Source organism: Miniopterus schreibersii (assembly GCF_964146895.1).
Source record: "Miniopterus schreibersii genome assembly, chromosome: X".
Lineage (NCBI taxonomy): Eukaryota > Metazoa > Chordata > Mammalia > Chiroptera > Miniopteridae > Miniopterus > Miniopterus schreibersii.
Window position 1 is genome coordinate 29563905 of NC_138104.1, and position 18139 is coordinate 29582043.

General features: G+C 39.6%; 1 protein-coding gene across 1 annotated transcript; it reads right to left on the bottom strand.

Annotated features, from left to right (window-relative positions):
* Positions 1-1387: 1387 nt before the first annotated feature.
* On the bottom strand, positions 1388-17938 carry TNMD (tenomodulin). Its single transcript, XM_081126053.1, has 7 exons — positions 17752-17938; positions 17456-17587; positions 7443-7583; positions 7127-7228; positions 3622-3775; positions 2075-2241; positions 1388-1767 (listed from the first exon to the last, which is right to left on the bottom strand). The coding sequence occupies exons 1-7, from the start codon at positions 17797-17799 to the stop codon at positions 1558-1560; spliced, it is 954 nt and encodes a 317-aa protein (XP_080982179.1). The 5' UTR covers positions 17800-17938; the 3' UTR covers positions 1388-1557.
* Positions 17939-18139: the final 201 nt, after the last annotated feature.

Genomic DNA, 18139 nt, shown 5'->3' on the forward strand with positions numbered 1-18139 from the left:
TATAATAGAATGTGGACTGCATGAAATTGAGCATCTCGGGAATTTAAAATTATTGGTTGATCTTAAAAAAACCAATGTTAAAAATGAATAATTTATTGAAAAACAATGATAGAGAACATCATAAATTCCATACAACCTCAAGTTAATTTCATATATTTTACATTTTTCTATTTCAACTATAAATTAATGCCTGTTATGATCATTGAAGTACTACAAAATTCTCAGATGTGTTATAAATCATTAATAAAAAGAAAATATTTTCAGTGATGCTGCATCTTTAGTTATGCTTTATTGTGTTCTCCTTCTGTGAGAACTGGTAATCTAACTAGAGCATGTATGCTAATTATCAATTAATGGCTGGCTAATCTTAACCCATCCCTGGGCAAATCTGGTTCTGTTTGCTTCCTCAACTAAATAGGGGAACCTGAGTCCTGGCCCACAGGCAACTTGGTGAAGATTTTACTCTTTGAAAATGCTTTTCTGATGGAAAGTGCCAGACAGATACTTTCATGACACAGTAACTTTGAAGTTGAACAATAAAGGGGCTACCTTAAAATGAAACCGGAAGGGGTGACAGATTGGTCAACAGGGATTTTGAAACTAGAACTGGCTGGAACGTCAAGGTTAACATTACTCTCCAGCCACTTCTTTTCGTCTCCCACTTGTTCCTTTTCCCTTCCCCAAGCAAAGTATCAGATAATCTGGAACTAGGCCTTACCTTTCCTTTTAAGAAAGTGGCATAATGCTAGTTCCTTGTGGTTTTGGAAGGGTGGGGGGGGGGGAGTCCCATTTGGCTCCTCACCTCAGTAATTTCCTATGATGACTGTTCCTCTGAATGATATTTATGGGTCCACTTTTCCAGACAATTGCCTTGGAAAGTTATGTAATCAGATGTTAATCTAAAGACAAGTCAGACTTAAAGGTTATGGAGTGTTGAATTTGTCCAACGTTGAGCTCCTGTTCACAGGAGAGCCTGGGACTCCTTTTGTGCTAGGCTAGCATTCTCCTTTGCTGAGTCTGAGCACTTGGAATATTTTAGTGTTGGCCTGCTGTGACTCACTGCCTGTCCAGTGGCTTAATAGATGCTTAAGCGGGTCCACAATATGTCTCACATAATTAAATATTGGTGCTATGCACAAAAGGACACGCTTTTATGCATTAGCTATGGGGACATTTTATCATCAGGCTCTCATTTCCACTTTCTCAATACAGCACAGTAAAATACGGTATTTAAGAATTTTTATGCTTTGCTCTTTCCTATCCCCCAAACCTGATGAAATGCAAGTTTCCATTTTTGTCATCCATGGTGAGCAGATCTGTTCCATCTCAGCTGCAGGAAATATTCTTAGCAAACACTTACCCGGTGTGTTCAGCAGCAATCAGGCCATTGACAATGATGTAGAAGTTTATTAGAACATGAGAGAGGAATTACCAACAAGTAATTCCGGAGTACTGGCTACCAGGAGCCAAATGCCTCATAGGCAGAAATTCATTGAATAGCATGCATTTATTATATGTTGGCTGCCTGAAGTTTAAACAATGATCTCCAGCTTGCTACTAGACCCTCCCCAGCATGCGAGCCACCCACCAGTTGCAAGGCATGATGACCCGACAGATAACCCGCCCTCCTTGGTAGCAGTAGGGATATGGGTAGTAACCTAGTAAAGGTTCACAGACGCGGCGGCAGTAGCGGTTGCCTCGACGGCAGTAAATACAACAATAACCTCTCTCATCCAGCATGGGGTCAAATTCTATTCCATTTTCAGTCTGAAAGAAGAAGAAGCCAGTGTTGGAAGGGAAGGTTCACTAGGAAGAGATCTACCAAGCAAGGGAGAACTATAAGACTATATGAATGGGGGGGTCTGGTGAGAAATTAAGCTCCTTGGCCTGATCATGGAGATATCTCAATAGAGATCAAGATTGACTTTGAATGAGCCTCCTGGGGATTCCGAGTTTGTTAAATATTTTTTTGTTAGAATAATAATCGTTCTCCTTTCAATGACTTTGATCTGAGGGATAGTGAGCTTTTGAGGGCTTTGTTTTTCCTCTAACAAGAAAACAGAAAATAACTCACATAGTCATTTATTGGAAGTTCTTCTTCGCTTGCTTGTCTGGTGTGACGAGTCTTCTCCATCTTCACTTGAGGGACCACCCACTGCTCGTTTTGTTCAATGCCCTTTTTTTCGGTGGTAGGAAAGTGAAGATCTTCACCATCCTCCTCAAAGTCTTGTAACTCCGAAACTAAGGTAAGAAATACAAAGTAGATATACAACTGCTTTGCGAAAGTTTCTGAAAGAAGTGATTGGGAGAATAGCATTTGGGGGTAGGGATTTTTCCCTGTGTCTTCTCACTGCCATCATTTAGGCGTACATGAACCACTTTTCCAAACTCTTTCAACTGATATTTTAAGGAGATTTTCCAAAACAAATTAGACTATTCCCATGTAAACAGATTTCTTCTTTGCTCATTTGATATTAAACATTTACTGCTTTGCCTCGTTAGCATACCAAATTAAAAACTGAGGACAGGGGACCTCTGTGTCTTCCAAAATGATTTTACCCACGGTAGGTACTCAAATATGTTTATGTTGCCTGATTTGATTTGGTACCCTCTATCATCCTCCTCTTCCCTTCTTTTTCCTGTTTTAAACATTTTTAAACTTTCTATTTAGAAATAATCTTAGATCACAGAAGAGTTGCAAAGATAGTATAAAGTTCCTGTACACCCTTCACCCAGTTCCCTAATGTTAGCATCCTACATAATAAAATGATCAAAACTAAGAAATTAGCATTGATACAATACTATCGACTAAACTACAGACTTTATTCAGAGTTCATCATTATTTCCACTAATGTCCTTTAGAAAAAGGATGCTGAAGCAGAAATTCTAGAATGCAATTCAGGATACCACATTGCATTTAGTTGCCATTTTTAAGGCACAAGAGTACCGATAGGTGCCTGCATTGGTTAGAGTTGCCCCTCTTGGGTAATATAGCCATCTATGCTGTACAGAATGAGGGAAGCCAAGTTCTGTGTTAGCTGGGCAGGAAAAGATATCCAGAGACCTTTGTCTTCTCTATGGGCTGACTGGAAGTTGAGCTGGACTCTTCTACTCTGGATCTCTAGCCCTCAATTACTGTTATAGCAATTCCTAAAACAGCCACAAAGACATTTGTATTGCAGTGACTGTCCTATCATCTGGGGAGAATGCCACCATTTGACACAGAGAATCCTTCTTGAGACAGCAGAGCATTGTTTTGGCTCTTCTCTCCTCTGGTCTTGGGTTGAACACACAGTGGTTTGAGCAATAGTCTGGTAACCCGATTGCAATGAATATAGATGTGCTAAGAAAGACAGATTAGCTTTCTGCTACCATTGGTCACACTAGGGTGATGTTACCTTTGCTGGGATATTTAAAAGCCTGTCAGCATTAATTTATCTGATTTATAACTTGGCTGTGAAAAATTCCCTCCTCACTGGCAGTCAGCATATACAGTTTCATCTAAGAAGATATAAGCAGATCATTTGTTTTCCTAGAAATGTAGTCTCTGAATGCTGGGAACATTAACCTGTTACTGACTTTGGAAAGAGGAGGAAGAAGAGGAAGAGAGGAAAGGCATACCTGCTATTAGAGTGGGATTGATCCAATACATGGTCACATTATCACAAACCTCCAGAATTTTGGAATTTTTAAGAAAGTCTCGGTTTTCAATAGGCTTTTCTGCCGGGACCCAAATCACCGACTGTTCAAAGAAAGTTGTGGTAATTTCTTCATTCTGGGAGAAGAAAGTAGTTCAGAGTGAGGATGGGCAGAGGAATTAATAAAATGAGTGAGGCATTATAATATACTGAAAGAAAAATGCACACAGCTGTATTTTGAGTCTGAATAACAATGTACATCCCAGGGCTGCCCGGGAACTTGCTCTGTGCCTTGCATAGAGTAGGTGGTCCCCTTGGGAGAGTCAAGAACCAATACCTCTTTCTAACAATAAGGTTGTTCACTGAAAGAGGAGCTTTCTCTGCTACCATTTCACTTACAGTCAGGAAGGCTCTCCATCAAAATGTGGACCTCCTATTGGGCCATGTAACTTCTAATTTGGGCTCCTGGAATCCTGAGTGATTTACATTTGTTTTCTCTCTCTTAAATGGATGTTGTGAGTGCCTGCCTTGTTTTAGGTTTGCAAGGATTTGATCTGAAAGCGAAAAAACTGTTATAATTTAAACCGATGAGATCAGTGAAATAGCAACCAAACCCACTAGTTTGGTTTTACCAGATTTGCCTGTGAATAGTAGCTAGATGGAATGCAGAAGATGTCCTTTTTGTTTTAAAGTCAACTCCAGCTTGTATCTTGACTGACCTCACCCGGATTTAACTCCTTTCATTCTAGATGTTTAGTTTGTCTCACAGAGTGTTATCCCTTTAGGCAGCCTTTCTTATATTGTCGAGAATGCTGCCTTCTCCTCAGTTTCTAGTACTGGAAGTCGTTGTCTTGTATACTGTGGATGAAAAAGGGGCCACATACTAAACCTGACAAGCTCAGGGAGGCCTGCATGGTGGCCTTACAAACTTAGAGACCTTAATTAACCACAAAGGATGGTCGGAAACGAAAACTTCCTAACTAAAAGCAAGTCATGACGAGTACCCAGGTCCTAGGCCCGCATCTTCCTTGACAAAGGTCAATCTTTACCTGGAGTGAGCCTGTCTATTGTCTTTTTGCATCTAGGATGACATGGCTTTGGAATGTCAGAGTCATCTCATTTTCCCAGACCCCTCAGGGCACAGTCTCCCACCAGAGCAGAGACCACAGAGCCCCTCATTGTTACCTTGTTCCCCTCCTACCATCTCTAGGTGCTGTAAATGTTAGTTGTGAACTATCCTGTACCCACCAATGTAAAAGTATGTGTCTCTCCATTTTACTCTTTATATAATCTCAGAGATTCCCCCACTTTGCTTTCTCCAGGCTTTTATCTTCTCTGATTCTAATGTATAAAATAAGGTGCAAAACTGCCACTTTCTGGAGCATTTTTTCAATCCGTTGAGATTTTGCTTCCTGGCAATTGTTGTTAGTTTGATTCAAATGAACTCATAAAAATTCTTACAGGTTTGGGCATTTCTTATGTTGACAATATCTAGATCTTACTCCTTGTCTTTTGGGGCTTCAATATTCCACCCTCCCCCCCTTAATAAGGCTTTTCCTTTTCTCTTTTGTTTTGTACTAGCTTTATGGTTTCAGTGTTTTTATTTATTCTGTGAAATCTGGCTTTGTACAATTTTCCCCTAATCATTTAAAACTCTCAAGTCTTAGTTCTTTTGCTTTTGAGTCTATAAAGACCTTGGGAGGCACTGAAAGGGACTGTATAAAATGAGGTTTGTGTTCTGACTAGCTTTGTTAGCAAAATCAGGGCTATTTTTATACCTGCTTTGCATGTTTAACATGCATAAACCATGGATGCAGAGGTGAGGGAAATTCAGAATAAGAGGGTTTTTGTCATTCAGGGTCACACATTTGTCTCATAAAAAAATCTGCAGCCTGAATATAAAAAATAGGTTTTTCTTGAAGATAAAGTAATAGTGCTGTCACGAGATGAATACATATGTGATTTAAAAGATTCAGCAAAATTAACTGAAGAATAAATTAGGGCCAAAATGAGACATTATGGATCAGTGCCTTTATTTATTTATTTATTTATTTATTTATTTATTTATTTATTTATTCAGAAAAATAAATCCTGTTGTGTCAGTTTGGACTCTAATTGCTGGCTGGTCCTACTCAAAATCTTACATTATTTTCTTTAAAAAGCAGGATATGCTATTGGGAATAGTAGCTTTTTATCCTATTCATTCTCCTTTCGTCTTACCCTTGCCTCCTATAGAATGTCTAATATCCTGGAAGATGTTCTGTTCCTCAGATGCGTCTAACTTATGCTTATTTTAAAAAATCTCCTAAGTTTTTACTACCATGGACCTTAGGAAATCTTATTTTTCTTAGAAATTCCGGTACCAAGTGTCTGTAACTTTTCTGGCCATGAAGAGGCCAGTAGCATGTGCATGGGAACCAATGACAGCTCTGAGACTTGGATAAGGGAAAGGAAAAAGTGCTCCCACCCCACCTCACCCCCCAAAAAAGTAAGAAAAGGAAAAGATAAATGGGTAGATGAGAATTAAGATGGAGAGAGTGGGTAGGAGAAAAGTAAAAAATAACGGGAGAAAGAGGTATTTACAGTATAGAGAGGACACCATGTCACTGGCATAATCTCACTAGATTTACTAGTTAAACTCTAAAAAAAATCCCAAACAAACCAAACAAACATTTGTTTCTTCCTGGCTACAGTGGGGATATGCTGTCACAATATAGCCTTAGCTAATGTTTCCTTTCTTCCTCCACTGATAGCAACATTGTGTAATTACAGACAGCATATGAGAAAAAAAATTAAGAGCCTCAGGGGCTTTATTAGATGTCTATATTTTAGGCAATAATCTTTCATCTCCCACTAGGCTTTCAGGGGCCATTCAATAATTGCACCAGTAACCTGGCCTAGCAGTGTGCTTTCAGAGAAATTGCATTACACTGTAGTTTTCACCTTCTTTGCTTTTGCCTTTCTCAGTGAAATTAAATGTGGATTATTCCATTAGCAGCCCAGCACAAAAGGGTATGCTGAATGAACTGAAATCTTTAAAACAGGTGAATGTTATAGTGTGACAGAAGTGGCAAGGAACCCCAGTGGCCTTGGAACTTTTCTTTCTAGGACTTTATCTTAGGCAGGATTGATTTTGTGCTACTGCTCACCCCTTTTACTAGAAATCTTTGGTTTGGGAGCAAAGGTACATAATTTTAATGGCTACACAGGTTTAAAAGTACAGTGTTGGACCTAAAAGCACGGATTTATTTTTTTGAAAGTCATGAGTTCAAGATCCCAATGTGCTCCTCACTATCTGTGTGACCTTGGGCAAGCCACTTTTCGATTCTGAGTCCCAGTTTCTTCATCTGAAAATGGGGATAATAATAGTACCTATTTATAGGGTCCAAGTGAGAATCAAATAAGAGCAAAGCATTTAGTACAATGCCTGGCACATAGTTAGCACCCAATACATGATGATTTTTTCTGCCACTATTATTCTTACATACCTCATCTATTTCCTCCTCTGGTTCAGAAAATTCAGGAATCACTTTGATCTGAGTTTTGATGAAGCATTTTTGAAGACCTACAAAGTAGATGCCAGTGTATCCCTATAAAACAGAAAAAACAAAACAAAACACAACACCTCCTGAAATAGCCACAATTAATGAGTTCCATTGTCTGTCAGGGCCCTAGGCTGGCAAAATTTGAATTCCAAGGGAAAGCTTTGTCTTATAATTTAAATGAAGGCTACAGGCTATTTTAAACTCAACTAGATTCTAATATTTTAAGTGGGAAGCCTTTGGGGGAAAATATCCAACTTACATTTTTAAAGTCATGTACTTCCAATGTTTCATCAGTGCCATTTCCACTTCTGAATATTTCAGTTCTGGTTACAGGATCAATTTCCATGTAAATCTTCTTCTTCTCTCCATTGCTGTAGAAAGTGTGCTCCATGTCATATGTCTGGAAGAACAGAGAAAACAAGCTCTAAGATACTCAGTGTGTTCCTTCATATGACACTTTAATTGGGCAACCTCTGGGGTGCCTTTTCTTTCCAGAGTCTTTGTAGTGAAGTGCCGTCTCAGCAGTTGCCACTGGGAATTTTCTGAGACTCAAGATTAAAGTGAGGTGCTTTTTGGCACTGGGGCTGATTTGGGGATCACTTTGGAGCCAATATTTTGTATTCAAGCCAAGTTGCTGAACTAATTATTATGAATTCCAACAAACAGCAAATGATATTTTGCAAATTAGCCTATAAAGTATTTGTGTTGAGCAGAGGGATCACCTAAAACCTGTGGTGTTCCTTTAAACTGCTACTCATACCTGCCTTTCTAAGTGCTTAGTGGTCACTCCTCCCTCCCCATGAAATTTATTAGGGCTGAGACAAAATTTGAACACATTTAGAATTTTTAGGTATTGTTCTTTATCTCTGTATCTCTCCAGGGCTTTAACATTGATTCCACAGTCTTTTTAGAATCTGAAAACCATTCTCCTTGGCCAATTTTAGGTAATAATCTTACCCTGGTCTGAATTGCTTTCTTTTGCCCTTTAAACTCCAGGAAACATGTATTCCCTTCCTTTAACCTTATCTTTTATAGGTTAACCAGCACTCCCCACCCCCTCAGTTTAGTCCTGGATTCTCTTTGCCAGACATGATTTAGTTGGTTGCAAGGTCTCCAGATTCTCCTACATATAGAATCCAACAACTGTGTCAAGTGCCTTGCACTAAGTAATATGGAGTCTCCCAAGAAGAATGCCATGGAAAGGTTGCTTATCAGGTCATTCTTGAGTGGTTGAAATAAAACCCTGGACTCTCTCCTGCCCTCTAAAAGAGGCAATTCTCTTTCTAAGGACCAAGAGGACCAGTCCTACAGAGTGTCCCAGTTTAGGAGCAAGCCCATCACTTATAACTGAGGACATTTTTATAGCCAAATGCAAATTACAAGCCTAAAGGAATTTGCTCCCTGTCACAAACCAGGCCAGACCTGATGGTGCCATATGGAAGTCTATCTTATCCCTGTTGTTAGGAGGCCTTCAGCTATCAAGTTTCTTTATGCTCATTTTTCCTTACAAACATTTTTTTTTTTTTTGGTAAACTAAAAGCTTGAAAAGGGAAATCATCTAAGAGCAAATGTTGCTTTCTAATGATATGATTCCCATTGGCAGCTATTTACAGCTTGCACTGGTTTATGTTGTTTTTTAAAGTCTGCCGGTGTCTGTGACATGTTAGTTTAACCTGGTCAAATTTTCCCTAACTCAAGAAGAGAAACAAGTTGGAAGAGTTTGTAGAAACGATGTTACTTCAAGCGTGACATGTCTGTGTAGTTGCTGAATAGGAGAACAAGAGACAATGTCCTTTACCTCTTGGTAACCCTACAGTGCCTTGGACATGGCCAGCACTTAAGTATTTGTTGAATAAGTTTTTCCCACCAATGGCCATTTCTCATCTTCTTAAAGAGAGATTTTGAGCATTGGCAAGGTATTTTAAGAGCCTGTATTTTAAAAGGGAATGTAAGCAGTATTTAGAACCTTCCAGCAACTGCAGAGTTAACTCAGGAAGTCTGGCCTGGTTTGTGACAGGTAGCAAATTCCTTTAGGCTTGTTATTTGCTTCTAGTTATAAATATGTCCTTAGTTCCAGCTCTGCAGCCAGCTTGAGAAATTTCTACCTATGGCAACAAATTGAGCTCTCAGTTGGCCTGACCTAAGAAGAGGAGAGAGGCATCTACTTCAGTTCCAGTCTTGTCAGATTTCCCAACAGGAGAGAATTTCTTTAGAAATACTATCCATTGTTGAGACAAATGTCGACACCACTAGTCATTGGGGGCGGGGTAGGGTGTTTGTTTCATCAGTAGCAGCACTGATGGATTATTGCATGGAAAAATGAGGTTAGAGACTAGGGGATGTTGGAAGGCTGCCTACCTGGGCAAAAGAGAAAATACAGGCTGTATTTTCAATCACTTGTAGAAGACTATGGAACCATACTGGTGACATTTAGAATTTCAGTGTACTTTTGTGGAATGAGTTTTCCTGCATTGTTGGCAATGCACTTCACTTGGACACCTTGCTAGATGAAAACTATTGGAAACTGCCAAGCTCAGCAGATCTTAATTATTTTCAACATTCCTTCAGAGTTTTGTTTTGTTTTGTTTTTGGTGGAGGAGGAGGGGGGGGGGTCTATTTTGATTGTATTCCTTAACCAACTTGTTGGCTTTTGTGTTAGCAATGGTAGGTTGTTAAATAGAGTGGGAGCAGAATGACTTCATTTATGCGTGAATCCTGGGTGGGGTGGGGAGCTATATATTCACCCAGATGGAATTCCACTATCAAAGGTGTCCTTTTGGAACAGACTATCTTTTGTCTAGGAAGATGATGCCGGTGTCTCATTTTGGACTGTTTGGGGATGAGTTAGAGCAAATCCAGACATACTGTCTCGCCCGGGTCCCTGCGGAGCACATTGACCGGATAATGGCTATGCAAGCTCCACTGGCCCATATGAAGACTGAGCTCATGCCTTTGGCCTCAGAAGTAATTTTCTCTCTACTAAGCTCACTGGCTCAGGGGCTGAGGGTCTTTCTGGAGATGGAGGAATAAATGGTTTTGTCTTCTCCAGGCACAAGCTAAAACAGAGACAGGATGGCTGGCCTGGGAGAGGTGTGAGTGGGCTCCCAGTAGCTCGCCTCAGAGTGCCCCCAACTCAGCTTTGTTCCAGGAAGGACAGAGTATGATGACAGACTGGGAAGTTTAATCTAAGAAGGTGTTTCTAGCTTCCCTTTTCTGTTCTTGTTATATCCTGTTCATTTTGTACCCTCCTAGTCCTTTCCCCTCTTCCAATTTCCTTCTAACCCCTGTCTAGACATCTAGGGATCTCCTGGTGCTTCAGGTACCTTATGTCAAAGAAAAAAAAATCAATCTTATAAATGATTTCACACTAAGATGTTAGCTGGGTATTTATCTGTTAAAATAATTGAGTGCAATACTTAAAACTCAAAGGAATGAATTACTAATGTATTTTAAGTACAATGGCACAAGCAACAGGAGATATTTGGGGAGGCAAAGGCATATTTCCAACACCACTCGATAGGGTTCCTACCCCACCCACACATAAGGTTGGTTTTAACCGTAAGGACCAGCACAGTGGAGTGGAACCAGGAAGCCAATGGAGTGAAATATGACTCAGAAGTGAAATGAGATACGTACATGGTGAAGCCCAGGCAGTGAGAGATGTAAGAAGACCACACTGACAAAACATGAAGAGAATATAAACTCATTTCTCTTCCCTGCCCAGGAATTCTTTCCTCGGTCCAATTAAATCCTCTACTCAGGCAGCAAATGAGCCCTAACATCCCCCTTTCACAGTTTGCCCTGTTTTCTTGCCTCAATTTGTGACAATCTCTGAGATCAGAAAAGAAAGCTTTTTTATAAAGAGTAAAGCTGCCTCAGACCTCAGTGTGATGGATCTGTTTGGGGGGCAAGTAGGTTTAGCCTGCCCTGAAAGGGATTTGAGGGCATTTGGCTTAGGTTTGTTTTTTGAAGCCTGTGATTAATCTAGCTGCTCTTCTCTCCACCTTCATCCTTTACTGTCTGTTTATGAGGTACACTCTCCAAAGGTGAAATACATGCTCAGAATAGCTGGCTAGCAGGTATTAAGCTCGAAGGAAGGGAAGGGAATGCATTGTACCATATTATTACCAACCTAACCTGTGGGAATTAAAGGGCCTCTGGGTATTTCTTTACCAACACAGAGCAGACAGATTGTTTCTTATGCAAAGTTGGACTTCTGCATCTTCAATCACCAGTTCTCAGCCCTGAAAAAAATTGGCATAAGCAGCACAGACATTCCTCTTTTTCAACAAGAAAAATACCATTTCTTTCATCTACAGACTCAAGCTGGCTGGGAAGTTTTCCTCTGCTCATTCCCTCCCCCACCTATCCATTATTCTTAAATGCAGCTGAAAAACAGTGGAAAGAATCCTCAGACCAGATTCTAGTTCTAGCCTCAACTCTGCCATTTACAGGCTGTGTGACTTTGGGCGAGTCATCAAATGTCTCTGGAGGCTCCGTTCTCATCTTTATCCCCCACCCCTTGCCAGATACAATGTTGAATAGCTGACAAAATCAATTCTGCTCATATTTGGGCTGATACCTGTCAGGTAGACCAGTGGATTGCCACTACCTCTTGATCACTTGGGTTGCTGTCCCCTTACAGTCCAATTCCACTCTCAGCCACTAAAAACAGGTCCCTTTGAAGACCCAAGTTTACCTTATTGATGCCATGTAAGTTTCTTAGCAAATGCTGCCTTAGGAAAATGAAGAGACTGAATGAGAATGTGCCCACAGTAGCCAGAGTCCTGATCTACAGAATCAGAGTGACCCTGAGTAGCCTAGAGCAAGAGCTCGCCCGGTGAGAGTTTCTATTCAAAAGTGGGCTGTCTCCCACAATGGTTTAGGAGGAAAATAAAATGAAGAGAAGTCTTCTTTTTCAAAATGCGGATATGGCACTGTCTGGTGAAGCTCAGTCACCCTGTTAAAGCTATTCAAGCTACAACTCCAACTTTTTCCTTGAGGGTTTGAATGCTTCTCCAGACCCACATTTCACCCACCAAACTGCTTTGTAGGAGAGCCCAGGGAACTTGGGGAGGAAAGTTGTATCTCCTGTGTGTCTCAAAGAGGAATGAAGAAAGTTGGTCTCTGGCCAATGCTAGCATTAGATAAATAGTCACAAGAAAGTCGGACCCAGACTTAGCCAGAAGGTACTTTTTCTGAGCAAATGATTTTCAGCCTAGAATGATATTGGGCTTGAAATCCTGAGTGAGACTGTTTTAATGGTTGTCTGTAGTTGAGGTGGTGGGGATGGCAGAAGGATGCTCACCTATCCCTATCACTTCTCATCTCATGCTGGTAGTATGTAGATTTGAGGGGAGATCTCAGGGAATTTTTTGATGATTATGTGGGCCTTAGAATTTATGGTTTCCAAACAGCCCTAAAGTCACCAGAAAGTTCCTAGATATGGCAGGAAGAACAGCTTTAAATTTATTTAATTTATTATTCTTCTGCCTCATTCTACAAAGCATTGGAGGGAATAGGCTACAAGATCTGTGCTACGTCTGAAAACTTTCAGTTTAAGGGCTGGATTTTTCCGACTTGTTTTCTCCATGTTGGGGTAATTAACTGGCGAGTTGGCTCCTGGTTGTTTCAAGTTAAATGTGCAATATGGGGAGCTTTAAGCAAGAATGTGTGCTTCAAAGTCCCTGCACAGTCACTGCCTGGAAGTGAAGCCTCAATGTAATGCTCTCTCAGAATCTCTGAGACTGAACAGATCCCCTTGCTTGGTTAAGAAAGCTGAAAACAAGAGGTCGATGGATTGGCTTTCATTCAGCCCAAGTGGCTCTTGTGGTTTAGGGGGCCTGTTAGCCTATAGGGGAGCGCAACAACACACCCAGACTTATTCCTCTTTGTTTCACTTTATTTTTATTCCTTCCTCTCTTTGGCATGCATGTGTGTGTGTGCTGTGCGTGCATACACACATGCACACACACATGCACATGTGCTCATGTCTGAGGTCTGTGAGGAGAGGGAGGGAGTCAAGTATGGTTTAGTTCCCATTTGGGATCAAGAATTTGGATCTTTTGTACACACCAAGGTGGGACATAATGGAAAGAGGGGGAGGACTTACTGGCACAGAAATGTATGCACCAGATGTGGAATATTGAATAAACACTATTTACAAACAGATGTTGAAAAACAAAACAAAAAGAGAGAGGTGGGGGTTAAAGGAGCAAATGCTAAGAGTTTGGAGAAAGTCCCAGGATGGCAAGTAAGTCACTGCCATCCATAAGCACAACAGCATCAATAGGTCCCTCCACCAAGGGCCCCATAGTCCTCACAGGTCCCACAGACTTGTAAAGGAAAGTCCAGACAAGCCTGGGTTTTAATCTGCTAACTGCTGTTTCCTGCTAGGTCATGCTCCGAAGGGGGGGGGGGGGCTCTTTAATTTGTGCAAAATGCCTGGATCCTTTTCCTCTGCAAATTTTTTTACCAAGACACATCTGACTGTTCTACTCTTCCTAGGATTCATAAGTCAGCTTTGAGGCAGGCTTATTGGCAGTATTAGCCAATGATTAGACCATATATATTAGATCATAGATGGCCTCGTGGGCTCTTTGTCTGGGAATTGGAGAGTTGTAGACTGAGAGAACCATTTACAGCTCCAGCTGGTTCCTTATGTTACAATGGATCCAGCCTGATCTTGTAGTGAAGTCCAGGACTTAAATATTAAATGCAATAAATGAGAGCTCCCCATTGGGATGGAGAACAAACAATCTTTGTTCAAAGTGGATCGACCCAGGAGACACCTAGTGTCTTTAAAAAAATTTTTTTTTAATCCTCACTAGAGGATATTTTTGCCATTGCTTTTCAAAGAGAGTAGAAGGGAGAGATAGAGAAAGAAAGAGAGAGAGGGAGAGAGAAAAACATCGGTGTGAGAGAGACACATCAATTGGTTGCCTCCCGCACTCCGAATGGGAAGGAGATCAAGCCTGCAACCAAGGCACGTTCCCTTAGCCAGAATCGAACCCCGGACCCTTCAGTCTTCGGGCCGACACTCTAACCACTGAGCCAAACCAGCTTGGGCTCTATTGTCTTTTATAAGATTACATAATAATAACTTTGTTCATTTCTGAGAATCTCTTTGTTGAAAATTACGTCCCAAGATGGATTACTTCACGAGAGATTTGATTCTTGATAAACTTCATTCTATAGCATGCCCCACCATTTCTGTGTATGCACTGATTAGGTTTTATTTTTGGTTTGAGAAATCACAGGATTGGTTCTTATAATCCAAAAAAAAAAGAAAAAGAAAAAAAGAACTGGAGTGAGAAGGAAAGATAGTATAATACAGAAGCAGAGGGGGCCATGAGCAGTTAGTGAGTTTGGCACCTTGCAAGATAAAAGCAAGGTCCCCACCTGGTCATTTATAGTTGCACTGAGGCAAATAGCGTTGTAAGTTTAGAAAAACACGGAAACTCAGAATAGCATAGTCAGTACCAACAGCTACAATAAAACAAGAAAGGCCATCTGGCCCATATTTAGGTAGGCATGTATGGGTGGTGAAAGGGCTAGCTATCTAGCATACTCAGTTAAGTACATAGGGACATGGAGAGCAGAAGTATTTCTTTTCCTCTAACTCATCTGTGATTGTCAGGAGGACCTGAGATTCAATCGTGGGACAGCATAGCACCTTGTGAATTAGCTAAATGGTAGCAGAATTAGATTGGAATGCATTTTGGCGCTCTTGTTCAGTTGCTATTTCCTTCCTGATCTCTATTGCTTTGCCCATCTTGCTAGCCTGAATATGGTTGACTTTTCTAGAAAGACAAGTGAACAGTAAGTAGTTCAGAAGCAGGGAGTAGTCATTATCTTTATCTATCTATCTATCTATCTATCTATCTATCTATCTATCTATCTATCTATCATCTATCTATCTATCATCATCTATCTATCATCTATCTATCTCTATCTATCTATCTATCTATCTATCTATCTATCTATCTATCTATCTATCTAATCATCTATCTATCATCTATCTATCTCTATCTATCTATCTCTATCTATCATCTATCTATCTATCTATCTATCTATCTATCTATCTATCTATCTATCTATCTATCATCTATATCTATCTATCTATCATCTATCTATCTATCATCTATCATCTATCTATATCATCTATCTATCATCTATCTATCTATCTATCATCTATCTATCTATCTATCTATCTATCTATCTATCTATCTATATCTATCTATCATCTATCATCTATCTATCATCTATCTATCATCTATCTATCATCTATCTATCTATCTATCTATCTATCATCTATCTAATCTATCTATCATCTATCTATCTATCTATCTATCTATCATCATCTATCATCTATCATCTATCTATCTATATCATCTATCTATCATCTATCATCTATCTATCTATCATCTATCTATCATCTATCTATCTATCTATCTATCATCTATCTATCATCTATCTATCTATCTATCTATCATCTATCTATCTATCTATCTATCTATCTATCTATCTATCTATCTATCATCTATCTATCTATCTATCATCTATCTATCTATCATCTATCATCTATCTATCATCTATCATCTATCTATTATCTATCTATCTATCTATCATCTATCTATCTATCTATCTATCTATCTATCTATCTATCTATCTATCATCTATCTATCATCTATCTATCTATCATCTATCTATCTATCATCTATCTATCTCATCATCTATCTATCATCTATCTATCTATCTATCTATCTATCTATCTATCTATCTATCTATCATCTATCTATCATCATCATCTATCTATCTATCATCTATCATCTACCATCTATCTAATCTATCTATATCTAATCTATCATCTATCTACCATCTATCATCTATCTATTTATCTATCTATCATCTATCTATATCATCTATCTACCTACCTACCTACCTGCCTATCTAGAAAGAGCTAACTATAAGCGTTGGGTGATGCCTGAAATCCTTTCTGGAACAAAGTAGAAAGAAAAAGGCAAACAAAGTAGACTGTTTTGCTCTTCGTTCTCCCTCCTACTTAAAATAAGGTAGCTTCTGGGACTAAACGAAAGTGGGTATGGCAGCAGAGGTGAAGAATCCAAGGTGGCTTTGCCTTACTTCTCTGTTTTCTTTTGGACACTTGTCCAATTGATTTTCTATTTTCTTCCCCACTGACTTTCCCTCTGAGTCAATCCATATTCTTTTCTCTCTGCTCCCATCGCTCCTTTGGCTCCTAATGGGCCATGCCAACCCATTTTCTTCTTGTCTCTAATCTTCCCTCCTGCACTTGTGCTTTTCCCTCCTTACATCTGTTGTCTAATAGAAATGAGCATTTCATGACAACAAATTAATAACAACAGCAACCCACATGCAGAAATAAAAATGTGGCAAAGCCAGAAAACCATCTTGACACCTTGTAGCTTGGACATTTATTAATTTTCTTTCAAGTGAAAATTGTTGGCATGAAGAGACTTTGATTTTCTTTAAGTAACACCTAGACTTGCCCATTGCTTGTGAGCCCGGGAGTAACAATAACACTAAGGCACACTAATACCAACTACGATGGCCAGCCAAGCTTCACCAAATGACCCTAATATCAGAAGCTATCTGAAATACCTGTGATTTATGACTTGGTGTCACTTGTTTCTACCTTGTAGCATTACTATCTCAGTGGGACTGTGACAACTGTGGCTGGTGAGGAGATGAAAAGCTCTAGTTGTATTTATTTTTTAGGTCATAAATAAATGTGAACTCAGGTATGAAAATCGCTCCTTCTGAAAAGGAGTTTGCTGCCTGTCCTCACAGCAGATGCATTAAGTCAGAAACATAATCCCTGAAATCCTTTGCTGCCATTTCTGGTGGTTTCTTCTTATGTGGTAGTATAATTACTTTTCCATCAGTTTCTGCCCAGATAATTGAAAGAAAGATGGAAAATATTTTTTTCTTACAGTAAAAATTTTGCTTCTAGGAAGGCTCTTAACTCCTTAAAGCCAAGCAGTACAAAAGAATGGCTAATTCTACAGCCTATCATTACTAACCGAAATACAAAAAGCACATTTTCCTTTACCAAAATAATTAGGCAAATAAAGAAGAGCAAAATCTTGATTCAGTTTTTCATACCACCAGAAAATAAACACAAAAGGGACTTAATGACTTTCATTTTCAGACTAATATACATGTCAATCACTAATTAAATTCAATCAAATTCGAAACAGAAGCATTGGACCATAATGTGCATTTACTTACTTTTTTGGGTGTCTCTGGCCAGAAGTGCTTGCCCCCCCAAAACAAAACAATTAGAGTTAAGGCCAGGATACCAAACACCAATCCACAAATCTTAAGTGATTTACATATCTTCTTGGATTTAAAAGCTTCTGCCTAAGCAAAGAACAGAGAAAATAAAACAATACACAATAATCCTTAAAATAGCAAGCCATAATTCAAATCCACCTTTGATTTCACTTTCTAATGTTCACATTGCAATACGATAAGTCTGTGCAGCCATATTTCTGCTCAAAAGGGAAAAATATGAATCAACTTACATTTAGAATGTGACAGTCCTCACAGTTCTCTGGAGGATTCTTGGCCATGGTCTCTCAGCACACAGCACTCTTTCCCGGCTTTGAGAGAACTGAGACCACTGCTGAGGTGGAGTTGCAAGTGCGTCGGCTAACAGATGCCAGAGGAGAAGCTGAATTTATATGGCTCAAATATGTCATACCAGAGCCTGAGGGAGCCCAGGGGGATCCTGTGCTGCGATTTGTTACATAGATATACCCATATATGTATATAACTTCTGTGCACAGAATTCAATCCAGAATGGCAAAGACAGAAGGTTATAATGAAAACTATTGTCCTGGGGGTTGGTTTGGAAGGGGACCAAGCCTAGGACACATTGAAATGATTTTTCATTATGAACTTAAAATATCA